General features: G+C 45.3%; 1 protein-coding gene across 2 annotated transcripts in view; it reads left to right on the forward strand.

The window, feature by feature from the left end:
- Positions 1–19,363, forward strand: part of SEPTIN7 (septin 7) — a 704,343-nt gene that overhangs the window by 309,594 nt on the left and 375,386 nt on the right. For both annotated transcript variants that reach the window (XM_069613251.1, XM_069613252.1), the window contains exon 4: positions 15,577–15,711. In XM_069613251.1, coding sequence (XP_069469352.1) covers positions 15,577–15,711 — 135 coding nt within the window. The remainder of the gene's footprint in view (positions 1–15,576; positions 15,712–19,363) is intronic.

Genomic DNA, 19,363 nt, shown 5'->3' on the forward strand with positions numbered 1-19,363 from the left:
AAAATTCTGCAATTGCCACCCTTTTATGTGTCTCCCGGGTGTTTCACTCCCCTTTCATTAAGTATGGTTCTTATAAAGGATTTGCTGTCTGGACTTTGTCTCTTAACTAATAATATCTCTGCTTTATTGTGAATGATGAGGCATGTTTCGCCTTGCATACTTATGCCGTATGTTCGGGCCATCGGGATAAGTCTTGGTGAGGCTTCAAAGTGTTTCTGTGCAGAACGGGAAGTTGTCAGCAGTCGCAGGGAGGTTTGTACCTGGTGACACAGAATTGACTTGCTGCACCATGTACCTGCTTCCCCTGATTTGGATAATGCGCGGACAGTGCAGCCAATGGCACAGGAAGTCGGCTTACCTTCAGTGAAGGGATTACTGTAGATAGAACTGGCCCAGCTGAACAAATGGCACACTGCTGAAGGCAAAACAGCAGCTAGCTGCAGCAGACAGTTAACAGAAGCAGTCAAGTTAAGAGATGGTGGGCCGCAGAAACTCGCACAGGGCGTAAGGCCACAAGGGAGGGATCAGGGAAAAGACAAAGCAGAGGATGTCAGATACTCTCAACAGACTGGACATGAATGAGATACTGGCAGGGCACAATAGAAACGAGGATCAAGGCAAGACTGGGGGCTGACGGGAAAGATTACAGGAGCAGGAAGGAAGAAAATCACAAAGTAGGAAGAGATGTCTGGATACTGAATGGATTTAGATACTCACTGAGCACATTAAGATGTGCTCAGCCATAAGTAAGAGGGGTTTAAATACTCCCAGTGGCCAGCAGCTAGACTGTGCGTGCTCTGGGATGGTTGCCATTGCCACCAGAGAGTGCCTAAAGCACCGCACATGCACGGAACCAGAGAGCCAGGCCACTATGCATGCACAGTGAAAACAACTTAGCAGTGCCCTGGAAGGACTGGCGTCCGCATCTGGTTTGAGTCTGGTATCCCAGCTGGCTGTGCCGTGCTTAGGTTCCAGGATAGGTGTCGCAGGTAGGTGGCAATAAGAGGCAGACACAACGTTGCAAGTTTCTCAAAAGTAGCCATATTCATTAAAAGAAAATGGTTGTGGAAAAAGGGCTATTTTGCCCTAACCAAAAGGGGAAAGGTCCCTACCTATAAAACTAAGACTAAAGAAAGTTGATCTCGTGTCCGAAAGGCATCTGACCCTCACAGAAACATACAAAATCAAAAGGTACAATAGAATTCTTATTGTCACTTCAACCAAGTTATGTAAAACCATAAATATATACAATTTCAGCAGAACAATCCTTGGCTCCAGGGTTTAGATTCCCTTCCTCTGAACTGTTCCAGGGAAAGGCATCTGAAATACTCTGTTTCACCAACTTTCATATTAAAGAGGTTGGAAATGTCTCTTTCCAGGCTAATGTTATTTCTAAAATTCAGGTCGAAATGGATTGGAAAAGGTATTTTATAGTCTTTAGGACGGCAAAGCAAAAATCTGCAAAAATTGAAGAAGACTTGATATAATAAAGTTCCTTCAATACTGGTGGAAATTTTGCAGGAAATAGTCTTATAATTTTTCAACATGACAAAGCAAAATGTTCTATTTCAACAAATAAATCTTAATAGAACAAACTCTTTTCCAGCACAACTCTGAATTTCCTGGTATACTCCCTTGCCAGGAATATCCTCCTTTTGGTTCACACAGATCCCCTGGTGTACTCTCCTGCCAGGTATCTTTCATAAAGGTTTCACTACCAGATGTTCTTATCGGGTCTGTCTGCAACATTCACATCTCTCTCAAATGTTCTTACAATTGCACCTCTTCAGTGACAACCTTGTTGACTTAAGTTAACACTGCACCAACTTCCCCCATGATGGTATCCCCTATGAGGGTTTTTTCAAGCTCCTACTGTCAACCTCTTTTACAATGTCTCTTGGCAATGCTTGTTCCAGGTTTCCCCAAACTGACTGTCAGGAGAATTGTAAAACTTATTCCTCTTACAATGTCTTTTGGTTTATGGCAATATGTTTCAGGTTTTCTCCAGCTGACATCGCTTATCGGAAGAATTGTACCATATTTGCCCTCTGTTTCGCGCTCTAAATTTATTTGGGTGGTATTCAAAACTTCTTTAATTGTCCATATCCCTGTCGGAATGCCCCGGGGTCGCCACCACAAAAGGACCAACTCACTGTTATCTTCTGGCGTCTCTGACTCCTGGTTTGCTGTAGTGGCAGAGCCCTGCCTCCGTTTGCGACATCCGCAGCTTGTCAAACCCTCTTTCAGGGCCTCTGTCGACTCTGTGGTCCCTCACTGGTACGGTTGCTGCTTGTGGATTTGACAGCATTGTGGACAACCTGTCTGGTTGCTGGTTCCTTTGCTGCACTACCCTGGAGTACTCATCTCGGTTGGGTCTTCTGCCACCCTGTTATGTGGACAGGACCAGTGTCAGTTGGGGAGCACCTCTTCCCTTCAGCTGGGCTTGCTCAAGCTCATCTGCCTCTCTGCAGTTTTGCTTCCTGCTCCACGTACTCTGCAGCCCATTTGGACTACTCCATCACCTTCCTTCTCCTGCGGTTGATTATCCGATTTAAATGTCCTGTGAAATGGATTGAATGCATAACCACTAGACCGCACGTTACTCTTACTGTTGCTGTTGATATTCATTGACTCCTTACCTCTTCCGCCTCCCAGTACTAAATGCTTTCTGGGAATTGAAGTCTAAAGCGTTTTCAGTGATTCAAGTTATTTTGCTGAACACTTTTGTCTACATAATAATCATCATAAACACCAGATGTCAAATGAGATTTGGGGAGGTTATGCAGTAGGAAGAATGAATAATGTTCTTTTTAAGATGTTAAACAGAAATATATTAGAAGGTTCTGAATAATGACAGCAGACTATTGTAAACTTTGGGGTTAGGCATTCTTCTTCCTGGTCAAAGGAAATACTGTATCTCCCTTGTTGGAGCCATTACCTCCCCCTGGCAGCCATTTCTCCCATATGATCCAGGCTCAGAATACCACCCCTAGGGTCAGGTAGCTGCTGCCTTCCCCATATCACATGGGAGGAAACTTTAGGCTAGGGGTCAGTGATGACTGCAGGATTCATGACAATGTGTTCTTGCAAGTCTGAGAAATGTGCGTCTTACATTTATTTCCTTGCTCAAAAATGCTTTGCTTGGTTTGAAGAAGCACCCTTTCAGTTTTGTCTACCATTAATAATCTTATTTGATTTCTTATTTCTTATTGCACATTTTTCAGTGCCTTCTTATAAGGAGTCATCTTATGCTCCTTTTGGCATCCTGTAGTTCTGTTTGTGATGCTAGCTCCGCCTTGTCGCGTTATTTCTTCCAGGCCGCAGATAATGCAATCATTTTGCCCCTGACCAATGCCATAAGGGGATCGCAATGAATTGTAGGTGCGGTGGATTATGGAGTAGTATTCTTTAATAGTATCTTCCAGTTCTGTTTTACAGGTTTATATCATTTAAGTATTTTAGTATCCATTTTCCATCTAGTCTTTGCATCGTATCTAGCTACTGAATCAAGTGGGGTTTCTCCGATGGTGATATGAATTGTTCGCTATTATCTCTACTTTCTCCACACCTCATTTTTATTTGTAGTCATTAAATGTCTTTTTTTTGGGGAATGTGATATAGGCACATACAAATAGTGTGTAAAATCTTTCTTGGGGGTGAATACCTCTCCGATTGTCAGCACTGGAGGCCTCTCTTAACTGCTTATCCATCACTAAATTCATATCTCCAGCCAGGATTTGCTCCCTCTGCGCATTCAAGAAATGTGTTAAAAAAGACCTCTTGGTCTGTATTTGGAGCATAAAATGCGGCTCATGCAATTTCCTTCCCATGCATCTGTAGTTTAGTGATTGTTCCTTGCATGATCGTGTCACGCCGGATGTCTCGGAGTGTGGGCAGCTTCCTCCAGACTGCCAGTGGTGCGTGGGGAGTGACTGCAGCTGTTGTGTGTTCCTCGGGCCAGCCAGTGACACCTCTGCATGCTGAGATAGAACATTTGGAGAGAGAAGTCGAAGGGAGCACAGTAGCTCTGGTGGGGAGCTGTATGCAATATAATAAATCATAAACTTCGTACAGCCTCTGCTTCCCTTCTTTCTTACTACCTGGAGACACAACACTGGCGACGAGTCACTGGTGACGTGACTAGTGTCCCACGTCTTCAAGCTGAATGGCTCCCCACAACTGCGACAAAGAATCTCACATTTGACTAGGAAGGAAACAAGGTTGATGAGAAGGGCAGCGTGCCCGCTGCTAGAGAAGTAAAACCTTTTTCTTTAAATATCTCCATGCAATAGGAAGCACACCGTTCAAGCAATACAAATTCAGTTCAAGAATAGAAGCATTTACAATGCATAATTGCATGAATATCAAGAAGAGACTCTTATGAAAACCCAACCATGCAAAATATTACAGTCCACTCACCTCAGTTTCTTAGCCACACCTGGCTGGAGAACCACATATTCCATGGGAAGAATGGCGACATTACTGGAAAAACGATATTGCGGCAGTGGACAATGGAAGTGTCATGGCAGAAAAAAAGTTATTACATACACAATGACCATAAGGTTAGAAAAAGTTCAGGGAACTACCACCGTTAACAGCAGAGGAGCTTGGTGGAGACGTCAATGTCCGACATTGCCTTGAAACAATTGGATAAGTACTATGGGCTGAAAGTGGATGTTGCCATCAACAGGTGTCACTGTTACTCAGGAAGACCGAGGGCCAATGAAGGGGTGAAAGATTCTCTGCATTAAGAACACTAGCAATATCTTTTTGTGTGAAAAGTATGTTTGTTGGTTTTTCAGACACATTAGAAAAGAAAAACATGACCAACGAGCCAAATCAAACAAACAACAAGAAAGAGCTATGTTGGGAGAAAAATATTGCATACATATTCGCTTTCCAGTACACTTGCGATTAATGAGGTAAGAGAAAACTAACAGGAGGAGGGACACTGGGATTATCTCTGGCTGTCGAGAAGAGTTCAGCACAAGGACCTGGGATATATGAATAAAGGTTACAGGGCAAACCCTCAGCAAAGGGTCCATCTACGACGCTCACTGCTTCTCTTATTTACAATATGGGGAATCGGAGGGCTGTAACCATTCGAAGTAGCAAAAGTGATAAAGGGATCCCATATACACCTATATTTGGTCAGAGTCATAGAGGGTAGCAGTGATTTTCTCCATGGGGCAAATATACCAAATTGTGGCCCTCCACATATGAAGCAAAGGAACGTCTGCCTTTTTCCAATGCTGATCGATGGTAAGTTTAGCTGCAGTGAGCATATGGTTGGATAAAACTGAGTGAGGGGCAGCAATGGTAAATTCTGGTAGTCTTTATATCCCAATAGTACCACAAGAGGATATAAGGGAAGCCATATAACCACAGTTTCTTTGATTAAGGTGACATTGGCTGCCCAATAGGGTTTAATTACTGGGCAGTGCCACCATATGCGAGCCATGGATCCAACCTCTGCGCACCCTCCAACAGTGAGGGGAAACCAGGAGCTACATAGTATGTAAGCGGTCAGGTGTAAGATTCCAACGATGGAGAATTTTGTAAGAGTTCTCTAGTATTGTGGTAGATCATATGCTCTAGAAGCCCTCCTCCACATAGTTTCCCATGACGCAACTGGAATCGTGCGACCCAAGTCCTTCTCCGAGCTCCTCACATAGGCCTCCATCTCCTCCCCTGTGCATTCTGCTAAAAATGTGTGCACGTTAGAAACTACATGAGAAGAGAGGTTAAACGATACCAGCTTCTCAATAGGCATCAAGTCCCTTTCCCCCCTCCCCTTCTGGTCTCGCAACGACACTGTGTCTGAGTTGTATATAGTGAAATCTCTCTGATTCTGGTAACGTGAATGTAGTCTTGCATTGCTCAAAGGTGGGGTGGGGGGGGGTGTCCCCTCATCATGCAGTTGTCCTAAATCGTGCAACCTAGCCTCTCTTCATCTAGTGAAGTCCCCACTAGTCAATCCAGGGGTGAAAGTCGGGTTAGGAAAAACCGGTGACCGTGGTAAGCTGATATTTGCGATTTACCCTATCCCAATAGGTTAGATATGCTGTTCGATGGTAACAACCGCTTTGGAAAGGCAGCTGACGACACTCTGCAGGTCATAAAGACCGACACTGAGACAGCCCGTTTTTTGGGCATGCTCCGGTAGATGAGGCTGTCCTTTTGTTTATTTATAGCGCGCACCAGACCCGTAGGTAACAGGGCGCTGAAACAAGAATACTTTAAGCTGTTCCCCTAAAGGTAGACACTCGAGGTCGTCCAAAGGTTTGACCACCTCATATCATCAGTCTTCCCGTTGTACCACCTTGGAGGTTTATAGGGGATGCACCCAAACCTATGGAAGTGGCAGCCAGCGTCATTGCCCACAGCCAGGACGAGACACTGACGCAGGCTTTGAACTGGACCAGGACCTGCGCCCCCATTTCTGCACCCCATTGGGAGGCCGGTAATCACAATTTGTTTATCATTGGCGAAAGATCTCCACAGACAAATGGGTGCTTGATGTCCTTCAACAAGCACACACTCTGGAATGCCAGGAAAAATGCCCAGATGTTCCTCCTGCTCAGCAACAAGAGCTGCATGTGGCACAGCTGCTAAAGGAGGTTCAATCTATGTTAAGCAAAGGGGGCAATATAACTGGTGCCTCAGCACCTCTAGAGTGTACTCTAGATAATTTCTGGTAAGGAAGAAGTCAGGAGGGTGGAGACCCATTGTAGACTCGCTGTGCCTCAACAAGTTCCTCAAATCCCAAAGGTTCAGGATGGTCACGTTGCAGCACATGCTCGACCTACTGGAGGAAGATGATTTCCTGGCAACCCTCAACTTGGAGGATGCTTATTTCCACATCCCCATTCATCGCAAACACCAGATGTTCTTGTGTTTTGTCGTTCACGGGCGCCGTTTCTAGTTGAAGGCTGTGCCTTTCGGCCTGAAATCAGTCTCATGAGTGTTCACCAATGGCAGCGCATCAGTCCCACAAAGGAATCCACGTCTATATTTACCTGGACAACTGACTCGTCCTCAACCGGTTTCACGTGCTGGCATTCCTACACACATCGCGTAGACCACCTGACTTTGACTTCTTTGAGATTCTTAATAAACTATCAGCTGTCGTGCGTAGTACCATCTCAGAACGCACTATTCCTGGGTGCCCCGCCTCAACACTCTTGTGTCTAGCGACACCCTTGGAAGAGTGTCTGTGAAGGCCATCCTGGGAAAGGTCCAATGGGTATCGACAGCTTCCGTTGCAACAGTCCGGTACATCAAGTCCTTGCTAGGGATGATTTCCTGCATCCTTCTGGTTCCCTTTTGCAGTCTGCATATGCGACCCCTTCAAGGGTTTCTGGATTCCAAATGGCAGCAAGTCACCGGCACATGGACCAACAAGATCACCCTTAATCGGGCATTCTGTCAGGCGCTGCAATGGTGCTCCTGGAAGAGAAGGAGTTACACATCAACGTCCTGGAACTGCTTGCATTCTTCTGGGCACTCAAGTCTTTTTAGCCTCAGCTCCACAGGAATGTGTTGTGGGTCTTCACGGACAACACCACCATGTTTTACATCAAGCAGCTCCCCTGCTCTCTCTATGGATGTGCTGAATCTGTGGTGTTGTGCCATTGCTCAACGCATGCTTCTCGTGACATATTACCTGGCAGGTGTCCAGAACACCATTGCGGACTCTCTCAGCAGGGAATTGTGGTCCTGCCACAAATGGGAGCTTCAGCAAGCACAAGTGTCTCGTCTCTTCAACGAGTGGGGTCTCCCTCAAATCGACTTCTTTGCAACAGCTACCAACGCCGAGTGTCAAAGGTTTGCCAGCAGATATCCTCAGCCAAGGAGACTGAGGGATGCTTTCTCGTTCTCTTGGGAGGGCCTCTTCTTGTACGCTTTCCCACTGATTGCAGTTTTGTTACGAGTTATCAACACACTTGGAAGTTGCCACTGCAAGATGATCCTTATTGCACCGGCAGATCTGGTACTCCCACCTTCTCCATCTATCGATGGTTCTAGCCATCAAACTGCCTCCACTTCCAGACCTCCTCCTCCTCATCCAGAGAAGGAGGGTCAATCCTGCACCACGACCCAGCATCTGAGCCTCACGTCCTGGCTCCTGCAGCCCTAGAATTTGGCCACTACTTGCTACCTTTGAAATGCAAGAAAATTCTAGCGAGGGACCCCTCTACGCTTACTTGCTGCAAACACAAGTGGAAGTGCTTTAAAATGTGGTGCCAGCTACATAGGATTTCTCTGCGCATGACAGCGCTGCAGCTTCTCCTGTACCTCCTCAGGCTGGCCTTGCCCATGCATCTTTCAAGGTCCACCTGGCTGTCATATACTGGTACACTCGGGCTCCAGGCAAGCTCTCCCTGTGGTCGTTAAGGAGTTTGTCAAGGGCCTCTTCAGAACATTCCCTCCGGTGAAGGCTCCTGCCCTGGCTTGGGAGCTAAAAGTGCTACCGTCTACACTAATGGGGCCTCTGTTTGAAACTAATCACGGAGCCCCTTTGAAGTTTGTCATGGTTGCAATCGCCTCGGCCAGGCGGGTCAGGGACTGCAGGCTCTCTCCTTTAAACCTCCATATTTCTGGTTCCACTCAGCTTAAGTGTTTCTGTGAACTCATCCTTCCTTTATGCCATAGGTACCATCAGACTCATCTAAACAAGCCTTTGGTTCTGCCAGTTCTGCTGGCTGAAAGGTCATTGCATTCGCTGGACATTGTGCATGCCCTGAATTTCTATGTTGCACGCACAAAAGACTTTCAAAGGACTTCTCAACTTTTCGTCAATTGTGGACCTGTGGGACATGGGAAGGCTTTGTCTAAGGCTTCCATCTGCAGGTGGCTCTCTGCCTGGATCATGCATTGCCATTGTCAAGCCAATAGACCACTTCCAGGCCGGCCGAGAGCCCATTCCACCAGAGCCATGGCAGCTACTACAGCATTTATCTCTGTTACCCTGCTCGACATCTGCAGGGCTGCTACATGGAGGTTTACCCACACCTTCACACGATTCTACTGCGTCGGCAGGGATTCCAGGGAGGAGTCTGAGGCTGGACAAGCAGTGTTATGTTACTTGGCATTTATATAGCGCCTTATATATCACTGGTTGTCATGATGCCTACCCCAGGGCATCCGGACCAAGCCCATCAGCCCCGGGAGCAGGCATCCAGGTGCTTACTAAAAGCCCAGCAGCCCCGGCTAGGGGCTGTCTGGGTACAGTCCTGGTGCCATTGGCCCCAGGCTCATAGAGGAAATCAGTCCTGGCGCCATAGGCGCCAGGCTCATGTACATTACTTACCTCATGCAGACCATGCTGCAATGAAGTCAAGCCAACGTGAGGCCTGAATGGGACTACTTTACTTCAGGGACTATTTTTTACTCGGGTGTGGTTCTGGGGAACTTCTTACCTGGGACTACTTTGAAGGCTATTTAAACCACGCCCGAACAGCAGCACATGCTTCGCGTTATTCTGCATCCAGCAGCATAACGCTCACCGTGCCTGCAGTCAGCATCCAGTCTTCTGCCACGCCCGCCTCCAACCCAGAGCTCCTAGAAAAAGAGGAAAGAGGAAAGAGGAAAGAAGAAGGGAAGGTTAGAACACGGACATTATTTTAATTCCTTACCTGATTCCGGATCCATCACGTCTTCGAACTTGGAAAGGACATTATTTCTGTAGGCGTCGCATCGCCAGCTGCAGCGTCGCGCCGCACTCACCAGTCCTCACAGTACTTTTCGATTCGGCGCTGCCTCCATCATTTTCCTCGCCGAACTCCAGCATCTAGGGGACAAAAGAAATATGTGAGCCGAGAGAGCCAACAAATACAATCTTTTTACCACCATAGACTTACCGGATTTACCACCAGAGGCGTTATTCTTTAACTCTCCCGCAACTTCTTACACCGCACCTGTAAGGAGAGAGAAAACAACAAGTTAAATACACGCATCTTTTACCAGACAGTGTTGGGTAATACAGACTCTTACCTGAACGCCATCAGCTGCCACAAGACAATCTTCTCTTGGACCCAGCTGCAACACAAGAAGGGAATGGGACAAGAGTGAACATAGGACATATTGAACTCTTTGGACTTTATACTTGGGGGTTCTCGCCAGGAACCTCGGAGTCAATATTCATCCAGAACTCTTCCAACTCCTTCGAACCAGTGAAGTAACTGGTATCTACGCGCCCCTGCATTCCACGCAGGATGGAGAGCTCCTCATTCAAAAACATAAGGGGAGATTACTGAAAGGGAATATCGGAGGTGAATAGTGGAGAGAACAGTGGGGTGCCATTACTAGAATCCACAGGTGGCTAAATCCCTTTCTCCACTTGCAGGAGAATACTTCTACGCGTCAAGCAGACGAGATTAGGCGGGCCAGTCCAGTCTGTCATCTCTGCACTACGCTTCACGTTGAAGGAGACCGCAGCTGTTCGGGTCCGATAGACGCCCCTGTAGGAGCCAAGTGAGCGTAACACTGGTATGACCTCCAAGCACTGGTAGGTTGAACGCCCTTGGGAACCGTAGTTGAAGTCAGTAGAGGGAGATAGTGTTGTATGGTGCATGGGTGTACCGTATGTGTGCAGCCAGTGTAGTTGTTGGATGAAAGCTGCTTTCTAGCCATAGGTGTTGTGCTGAAGATATCAGTTGGATGTGTGCAGTTGGATGGTAGGTGGACACTCGGACTGGGTTCTGGCTGTGTTTTATTATGGTGAAGAGGTGCTTGTGGGGTCGTATTTGTGAGTGTACAGCTAGGCTGAATTATCAGGGGTATAGCTGTGTTCTAGTTGAATGATGGTGTATAGTAGAGAGTAAGCGAGGAGGGGTGATAGGGTGGTTATCTGAAGAAGCACCTTAGACAAGGTACGTGGACAGGATGGTGGGGGACATACACAGTGACATACGTAAAATAGTGACAGGGGTCGATACAGGTATATACGGGGATACAGATATATACGGGGATACATACATATAGCATATATAGGGGGATACACCTATATGGCAACAATTCCATCCACTCTGTCAAATTCCAGAGACAGGGAGCTGGGCTTATAGCGACGGCGGGGGCATACGGATATAGCAATGGCATGGGGAACAGGAAGGCAGGGTACACAGTGACACACGAGTGGGGCATGCTAACATTTACATTCGCATTTCTGTCTAGATGCAATTTAGGCTAACGTTCACTACTCCACCCAAGTGTGGGACATGCCGACATTTTCATTTCTATCCAGATGTGGCTCAGGCTAATGTTTGTGACTTTGTCTAAGTGAGGCCCATGCTTCATCCACAAGTCCATCCAAGTGTGGGAAATGCCGACAATCACATTTCCGTCTAGGGGTGGGACATGCTAACCTTCAGTTCTATCCACATGCTTCTCAGGATAATGCTCATGTTTTGTCGAGTGTGGCACATGTTAACATTCACAATTCACCACTGAGGTGTAGGAAATGCTGAGAATCGCATTTCTATCTAGGTGCGACCCGGGTAATGTTCACGGGTTCATCCGAGTGTGGCACATGCAATCATTAATAATTACGTCTATGTGAGGGACATGCTGGGACATGCTAGCATGCACAATTCCTTTTAAGCGAGGTACATGATGCTGTTCACAACTCCATCCAAGTGTGGCTCATGCCAACATTCACAACTCCATAGAGTGTGGGGCATGCTGACAATTCCATTCTATCTAGATGCGACCTAGGCCAATGTCCATGATTTCATCTTTAAGTATGGCACATGATAACATCCACAAACCTAGCCAGATGTGACACAGGCCAAAGTTAACAGTCCCGTCCAAGTGTGGCAAGTGCTAATGTTCACAGTTTTAACTAAGAGCGGAAGTGTGGTATTGTTAACATTCACAATCCTATGAGGGTCTGGTGCAGGCTGATGGTTGCAACTCTAACCAAGTGCAGCATTGCTAATACTCACAACCTAGTGTGGGTAGGCTAATGTCCATAGTTCTAACTAGATGTGGCATTGCTAACATTCACAGTCCTTTCTGGGTCTGGCGTAGGCTAATGTTCACAAATGTGGCATTGCTAACATTCACGATCCCATTGATAGGTGACGCAGGCTACTGTTTACAAATCTAACCAAGTGCGGCCTTGCTGAAAAGCACAAACCTATCTAGATGCGACGCAGGCTAGTTTTCCTAATTCTAAGTAGTTCTACCATTCACCATTCTATCCAAGAGAGGCACATGCTACCAGTCACAACTCCATCTAAATGTGGCACATGCTGTCATTTACAATTCAGATTAGTATGTTTGCCCTGCCTAGATGTGCTACAGTCACAATAGAGTACTACTCATTAGACTTTGGAGTAACCTTAGGGCGCGCTATCTAGATGTGACAGTGATAAGAGGTAGTTGCTATCATTGGCGGATCTGTCTGAGTCTTATGCAGTCAAATTTCAGAATTCTATCCAAATGTGGCTTAGATGTAGACTAATGTTCTGGATTTCATCCAGGTGTGGCGGAATATAACATTTAGAGGCCTGTCTAAGCGTGGCACATGCAAGCATTTACAGTTTTAGATGTAGGTTAATGATCTAGGTGTGGCACAGGCTAAAGTTCAGCATTCCATCAAAGCGTGGCGCATGCTAACATTCACAATCCTATCTAGATGCAACACAGACCAATCTTCACAGTTCTCTCTAGGTGTGGCACTAGTTAAAATTGGCAAGTAGGTTAGTGTGTAATGCAATGCAACATTTACAGTCCAGCCATGAATGGGTTTAGGCTGGTGGTCGCACATCTCTCTAAGTATGCATGGTGTAGGTCTATGACAGCCTACGTAATAGGTAAGGTAGAGTGGAAGGGGCTTTCTGGAGTAGAGTAATTGCTATACACCCCACCCATGCCACACTTATAGTTTTTTGTTGGTGTCTGTTAGCTGCTGGCTTCACTGGTTTCCTCTGCAGACACATCTTGGAGCCGTCAATGTAGTAGCTCCTCTTTGCCTTGGGGCCCTTAGCCGAAGGGGCTGTCGGGCAGGGGGCTGCCCTGGGAAGGTCAGTTATGACCAGCGAACTGGCCAGACATGGGTGGAGGGAGGGCTGAGAGGTGGGCGGAAGGAACAGAAGAGCAAGGAAGGGAGCCGGTGAAACGAGGCATCACGCTAAACGCACATCAGGGAGGGAGGGAGGGAGAGAGTGAGTGAGGTGGAGGGAGGCAACACGAACCACAACAGGGATGGCAGAAAACAAGGGCAACAAAAACAAACAAAATTGAATACATACACATTAGATTCGAATCACCTGATGTGACCAGTGGTAGAGGAGGCAGGCACATGGGGCTGCACGCACATGCTGGGAGATTTAAAAGCTCTGGTGCACTTTTCTTTTTTTTTTTTTTTTACTTTTTCCAAGCTAAACGCACATCAAGAAGGGCACACTGACCAATGGGCTGCAGGGAGCGAGCAGGTGGAGGGAGGTAACACGAACCAACGCAACATGTTTGTTGGTGAGTCTGTTCCTGGGTAAGTGTATTGCATCTGTGAGCCTTGCCACCTCCTGTGGTTGTGTAGATGTACTGCTGTGTAATCGTATACATGAGCATGTGAATCCATGCAAGACCCCATTCTGGAGAAGGAACAAGTTACTTACCTGTAACTCTTGTTCTCCAGCATGTGTCTTGCATGTATTCACATGAGAACCCTCCGTCCTTCCCCTCTCTGGCTCTTCTTGGTTCATAGTGCCACTTTACTTGCGAGACTATATCTGAAGATGGCCACCAAGAGGGTGGAGCTTAGGACGAGTGTAATTGGCTGGTGTAGTAAGACCCCAAGTGGCACTGATTGGGTAGAAAAGCGACGCACAGTTTTTAGCTTAAAGCTAAACTTTCTTTAATTTTACAGAGGATACCCTAACCTGACGACAGGGAAGATTCATGAGCATGTGATTCCATGCCAGACCCATGCTGGAGACCAAGAGTTACAGGTAAGTAACTTGTCTATTATTCACCATTCTGAAAGAAAATATTTCGTAAGGTTTGAAATTGAAGGGCACGGGTACTTTTTTACCCCAGGTGTAAACAATGTTAGGACTCCTGTAGATGGCATTTAGACCATAATGCTTTATATAGTCCAGACTTGTTTTTGTGTCCTCTGTGGAAGTTAGTTGCTGGGACACTATGTAATAAATTGGTCTGTTTCCTGGTGGTAGCCCAAGGTTTGTGGGCGATGCCGGGTACCCAGAAGCTGATTTTAGTAGCTGCAAACAATCCCTGGGACAGAATCATGGGTACCACAGCAATCATTTGTGAGCAGGTCATTATTATTATTGGGTTTGTTTTATACTGTGCCAGCTCACCACTATAGTAGCCTCAAAGCACATAAACCTTGGCCGAGTTAAGGTGTTCATTAAGCCCCGCTCAGGGACAGCAGAACCTTCGTCTGCTTAGGATGCATTGACTTGACAATTATCCTACGAGAACTACTCCCCTGGCATAGAAGAGTCAATTGTTGGGAGTTCATTGAATATAAATGTAAAAAGAGCACTGTCCCCTATGGCAGGATTCAGTCTGCATCTTTCTTAAGGTTGATGTGTCGGGAATTGATCTGTGATGTGCCTTCACCCAAAATTATTTTGCTTACCTCTTATATTTTTTTTTTTAAGTTTTAATTGCATTACATAAAAAACATGACATTTGCAGGTGCAGCATAGCAGCACGGGAACCCATTGTATCCCCCTTCATGCCAAGAGTGCAATATTTTACTACTTTGAATCTCAATCGAAGATTGCCCTTTAAGGAACCACTTCACAATGTATAATGAATGTTTTAACCTCGCCCGTAAACCTTTTAGTTGGGTATTCGGCCCAAACAACAAACACCAGGTCCTTAAACTAATACAAATTTCGGTGGTGGATTGCCTCCACCAAAATTGAGTTTTTAAAAGTCAGGTTTGATTTTCATATTAGTACCTACGAGAGCTGCAGGGGCTAGGCAGAATGGGTCTACAAGGAGCTATTTTTTTATTTATTTTTTTAGCCCCTGAAGTGTTTTTGCAGTGCACATTTGCTAGATAGTCTGCACAGTTTATGGGCCAAGAGACATTTCCAGCGGGTCCCTGAGGTCATCCGGTTTATCATCTAGACTCTTCCTTTCTTTCAGCTCTTTGTGCCCACTGTAAAAGTTTGTGAAGGTGTTTGAACGTCCGTGGCATCATTAGACTTATAAAATAGCCTTCTTGGCACACACTTCACACAGATTACATTGCATTTGTTATTGCTTGTCCAGCCTTATCTGAAGGCGTATAAAGTACTGTTAGCAATGAGTCATGTTTTGTGATGTAGGTGCTTCTCTATCTTCCTATAACGCATGATAAAACCAAACCTATATCTATGTTGTACTGGAATTACGAGTGGGCAATAGATTGCGTTCCTCATGACTGGTACACAAGCCTGAATTGCAGATTTTCTTTTTTGTTTAAATAGAATTGTGTAGCCAATACGCAGCATTCACACAATTGTAGGGTAGTAATTGGGACAAACCTATCATGGGTGTGATGATGCGGTGTGTACCTTTTGAAACACTGACACATGTTCTATTTCTATTCAGCTGGCAACCTGTCATTGACTACATTGACAGTAAATTTGAAGACTACCTTAATGCTGAATCGCGTGTTAACAGACGCCAGATGCCGGACAACAGAGTTCAGTGCTGCTTATACTTCATTGCTCCTTCAGGACATGGGTCAGTAGTTTAATGACTAATGTTTCATGTTACACTTTTAATTGATGTTATGGGTCGCTTGGCCAAGGTCACCTTTTCATATACATTGCACAGACTCCCTAATGGCCAGCAAGATGAAAAAATACCGTTCAAAATATCCATATTTTTGATTCGTGATTTATACTAGAGTCCTCTGTCACTCTGCTCCCATTATGTCGATGTGTTTTTCCTCTAAAAATATTGATATTCTATTGGATCTCAATCATGCTTGATGTGGCTGGGAATTCGATTTTGCTTCCAGTGAAGTCGTTAAGACAACCGCTTTCTTTTTCTGCATTACCCCAGATGTTCTACTTATTTGTATTGTAGAAAGTGTTTTTAGCTTAAATTATACAGTGCTTTCAATTTATTTCAGCTTTGTGTTGTAACGCTAAAAAATAACTGACACTAGATACCACATTGTATAGTTAATGTATTGTAGTAATATGTTTAATGGATTATGAAATCCGGATTAAATTGTTTTAATAGGAAAGTACCAGCTGAATTAAAACTAACTCCTTTTCTTTGTATATGAAATGGCCATAATAATGGCACAGGTAGGCTACTATAAAAGCAAACATTGACCTAGTTAACATAACAAAGTGGGCTGAGGTTGCATCTCTGTGACAACAGATTTAAGTATGATGTACCCAAAAACCTTGCAGTACCGTAGCATCTGTGACCTGTGCATTTACAGCGCCCGTTCCCAGTAGCAGATATTGGCAGCTTCAGAGACTGGACTGTATTTCCAAGGTGGGCAACCATTTTTGTTATAGATACTTCCACTCTGTTTCTAGCTCGGCGATCCAAAGTGTATCCCACAAAAAGTGACGGACTAACCCCCCTTCCCTCCCCCTACAGCTGGATAGGGGGTTAAAGGAGGGGTTGACAGCAGAGCAGGTGTTTTTACGGTGCGCTTGCGGGTTGACTGCTGTCATCAGTTGTTTTGGTGGTACCATCGAGTTGCTCTGGGTTAAGGTGAAATACCCAAAACGCTTGCCGGCTCTCGACTATGATCCTTTCATTTGCGCTGACCCAGCATTTGTAGGTGCTATGAGCCTTTTCCCATGGGGACCTTTGGGTTGGTGGGTGTTGGGGTGGATTTCCCAAATCAGCCTTGGTGGGAGGATTTTGCGAGGCCACCCTATTGAGCAAAACCGAGAAGACACTGAGGGGTTGGCCAAACCCAATCAAGGTGAGGTAGAATAGCGGTGAAGGCTTGGTTTCAGGAAGGGTGTAAGAGTGGTTTAGGGCTACAATGAGTCCACAAAATGCAACACTGGTAATTCAAGTTGGGCAGTAAGTATATAAAAAGTGATTAGGCAAAATATATATAGAGATCCACCTTTAGGAGAAAACTAATTGCATATGAATTAATTACTATTACAACACAGGTGAGAAGTCAGATGCATAGAAATAGACGGAACTCTTTAGAATCAACACACAGCTTCCCTCAGCCTTATAAAGTGCAACCCTTAGATGGTTTTGGGCCTTGTGCCAAAAGGCCACAAGTTCTAAAGTTTATACTTCATGTAAGTTTATATAGATGTTTGTAGTACCAATGGTTAGGATTATTGGAGTTCTCAAAAGTTAGATAAATGATAAAGTAAAGTTCAGGTGAGTACTTGACTCAATCCACCACACTAGGATAGGCCTACGGAAGCACCCTTAACCCAGGCTACACCACCAAAGTTCAGCTCAGAGTGAGTTCAGGACATTATGTGCTAGTTGCTCTGTGGTGGCAGCTGGAGAAAGCAGCAGGTATGTAGACTTACCCACCCCCCTGGCTTTGAGTTTTCTACATTGAGGATCGTCTAGACAGAAGAGATACTTTGTTTTGTGGGATTTCGTTTTGGTCAGTCACAGTACTTAGGAATCCGTTCAGCCAACTATTTGGGCAGGTGACCTTTAGACCAATTGTACAGTATTAAAGACCCGGCCACCCTGACCCATACCTGCTCCATATCAATATTAGGTAGACTGGCCTAGACAGACACCTAGCCTGACCAAAAAGGGAATATAACACACACCAAACCTAGCCTGACCAAAAAGGGAATATAACACACACCAACACTTATGATGCTTTACCGTTTGTTATGTATGCACTGTATTTAGTAGGAGCCTCATTTGGCTTCAAACAGTGCCCTATGACTATATTTTATGTAATAACCAAGACAATGTTCGAGGTTAAAGATTTTTCTCCAAATGCAACTAGTTTAAATATAAACTATGTTAAAAGGGAGGGAAAGCAATAATCTTCTTGAATATTAAAAATTACGTTTTTTTTATAAAAGCTGAAGTTTATATGCTTTTTTCTTCTGCTCAGTTACAAACAGCCACTTATCTAAGAATAGATGCACACTTGCTGCAGAAGGAACTAAGCTATTAGGAACTCCCCCCCCCCCCACCTTAGTTACACAATATTTGCAAATGCCATGGCCTAATACAGGGTGTTCGCCCTTCAGTTACAACAGCTTCTAGTTGAAGACCCAAACAAAGACCAGTGAGGACTTTGTGGGAGAGACGAGTGGCCATTGAAAACTATCCAATGAAGGTCGCCACGGTAAGGTCATGACGTACAGCAGGGAACACAGAGCATTCCCAGCACAGCTTCCCTTGGCATGAGACAGTTCCAAAGCTCTACTCCTACAGCAAGGTATCCCGGGGGAGAGCTGATGAGTCCTACGGTTGGGCCAAGGACACCTCTAAAGGCTCCTGAGGCATGAATTCTCGAGCAGACGTTGAGACAGTTTGTCTCCACTGGACCAGTTTCAAAACCTTCTGGGCATAATCTTTCTGTTTTTCTTAGTTGCTCTCTTTCATGACCTCAAGCTCTAGAAATACCAACTAGCTGAGTGTCTTGTGCAATCCTCTGCCGGAGTCCATTCTCAGCATTTTCAGAGTTTCCCAAGGCTTGTTGGAGCACTCCATGAGCCCCCCGCTCCCCTCTCAAAATGCTTTTGCAGCTCCCTTCTCCGTGCCCCTTTTTAGGTCTTCAAAATCCCTCCTCTGATTCGTCAGTTCCCCTTTTTTTAATGTTTCTCCAGTCTTTTTATATGATGTACGGTGATGTGTGCAGTTAAACAATACAAGAATTCAGGGAGAGAGACTCAGTACTGACATTCTAAAGGATTAGTCGATTTCCCCATAAGAATGAGCAAAAACAGGTAAAGGAAGTAAAGCAGGTGGCTTTAATAGCTTACAGAAAGTCAGAAAGCCTGAACAGGGTTCAAAACAACCAAAAAGAAAGGGTGTCGAGTACAAATATATGTAGGGATAGGTGCAAAAAAGAGAATCTTTCCTAACGCTCGCCAGGATTGTATATAGAATGCAGCACAGTCAACGAAGGAACCATTCTCCACCAGAAACAAGCCATAGCACTTTGATACATTTCAGTTATTTGTCGTAAGGTTACCGAGTGAGAAGCAGTGATTTTTTCTTTCTTCCAAAACTAATTTATACTCTCATACCTTCTAAAAATGCAGTTGCTCAGTAATCGCATGGGCCCCAAGGAAAGCATAAAAAAATGTAGTGCAGGTGAGTACCTATTTACGTCCCTTTCGGGAGTTTCCATGGTTCGGAGAGTGTCTTCAATAGGGATCAGCTGGCCAAACGTCATAGAAGTGCAACTTGT

The sequence above is a fragment of the Ambystoma mexicanum genome, chromosome 5p (genome assembly GCF_040938575.1).
Source record: "Ambystoma mexicanum isolate Mex_15411 chromosome 5p, UKY_AmexF1_1, whole genome shotgun sequence".
Taxonomy (NCBI): Eukaryota; Metazoa; Chordata; class Amphibia; order Caudata; family Ambystomatidae; genus Ambystoma; species Ambystoma mexicanum.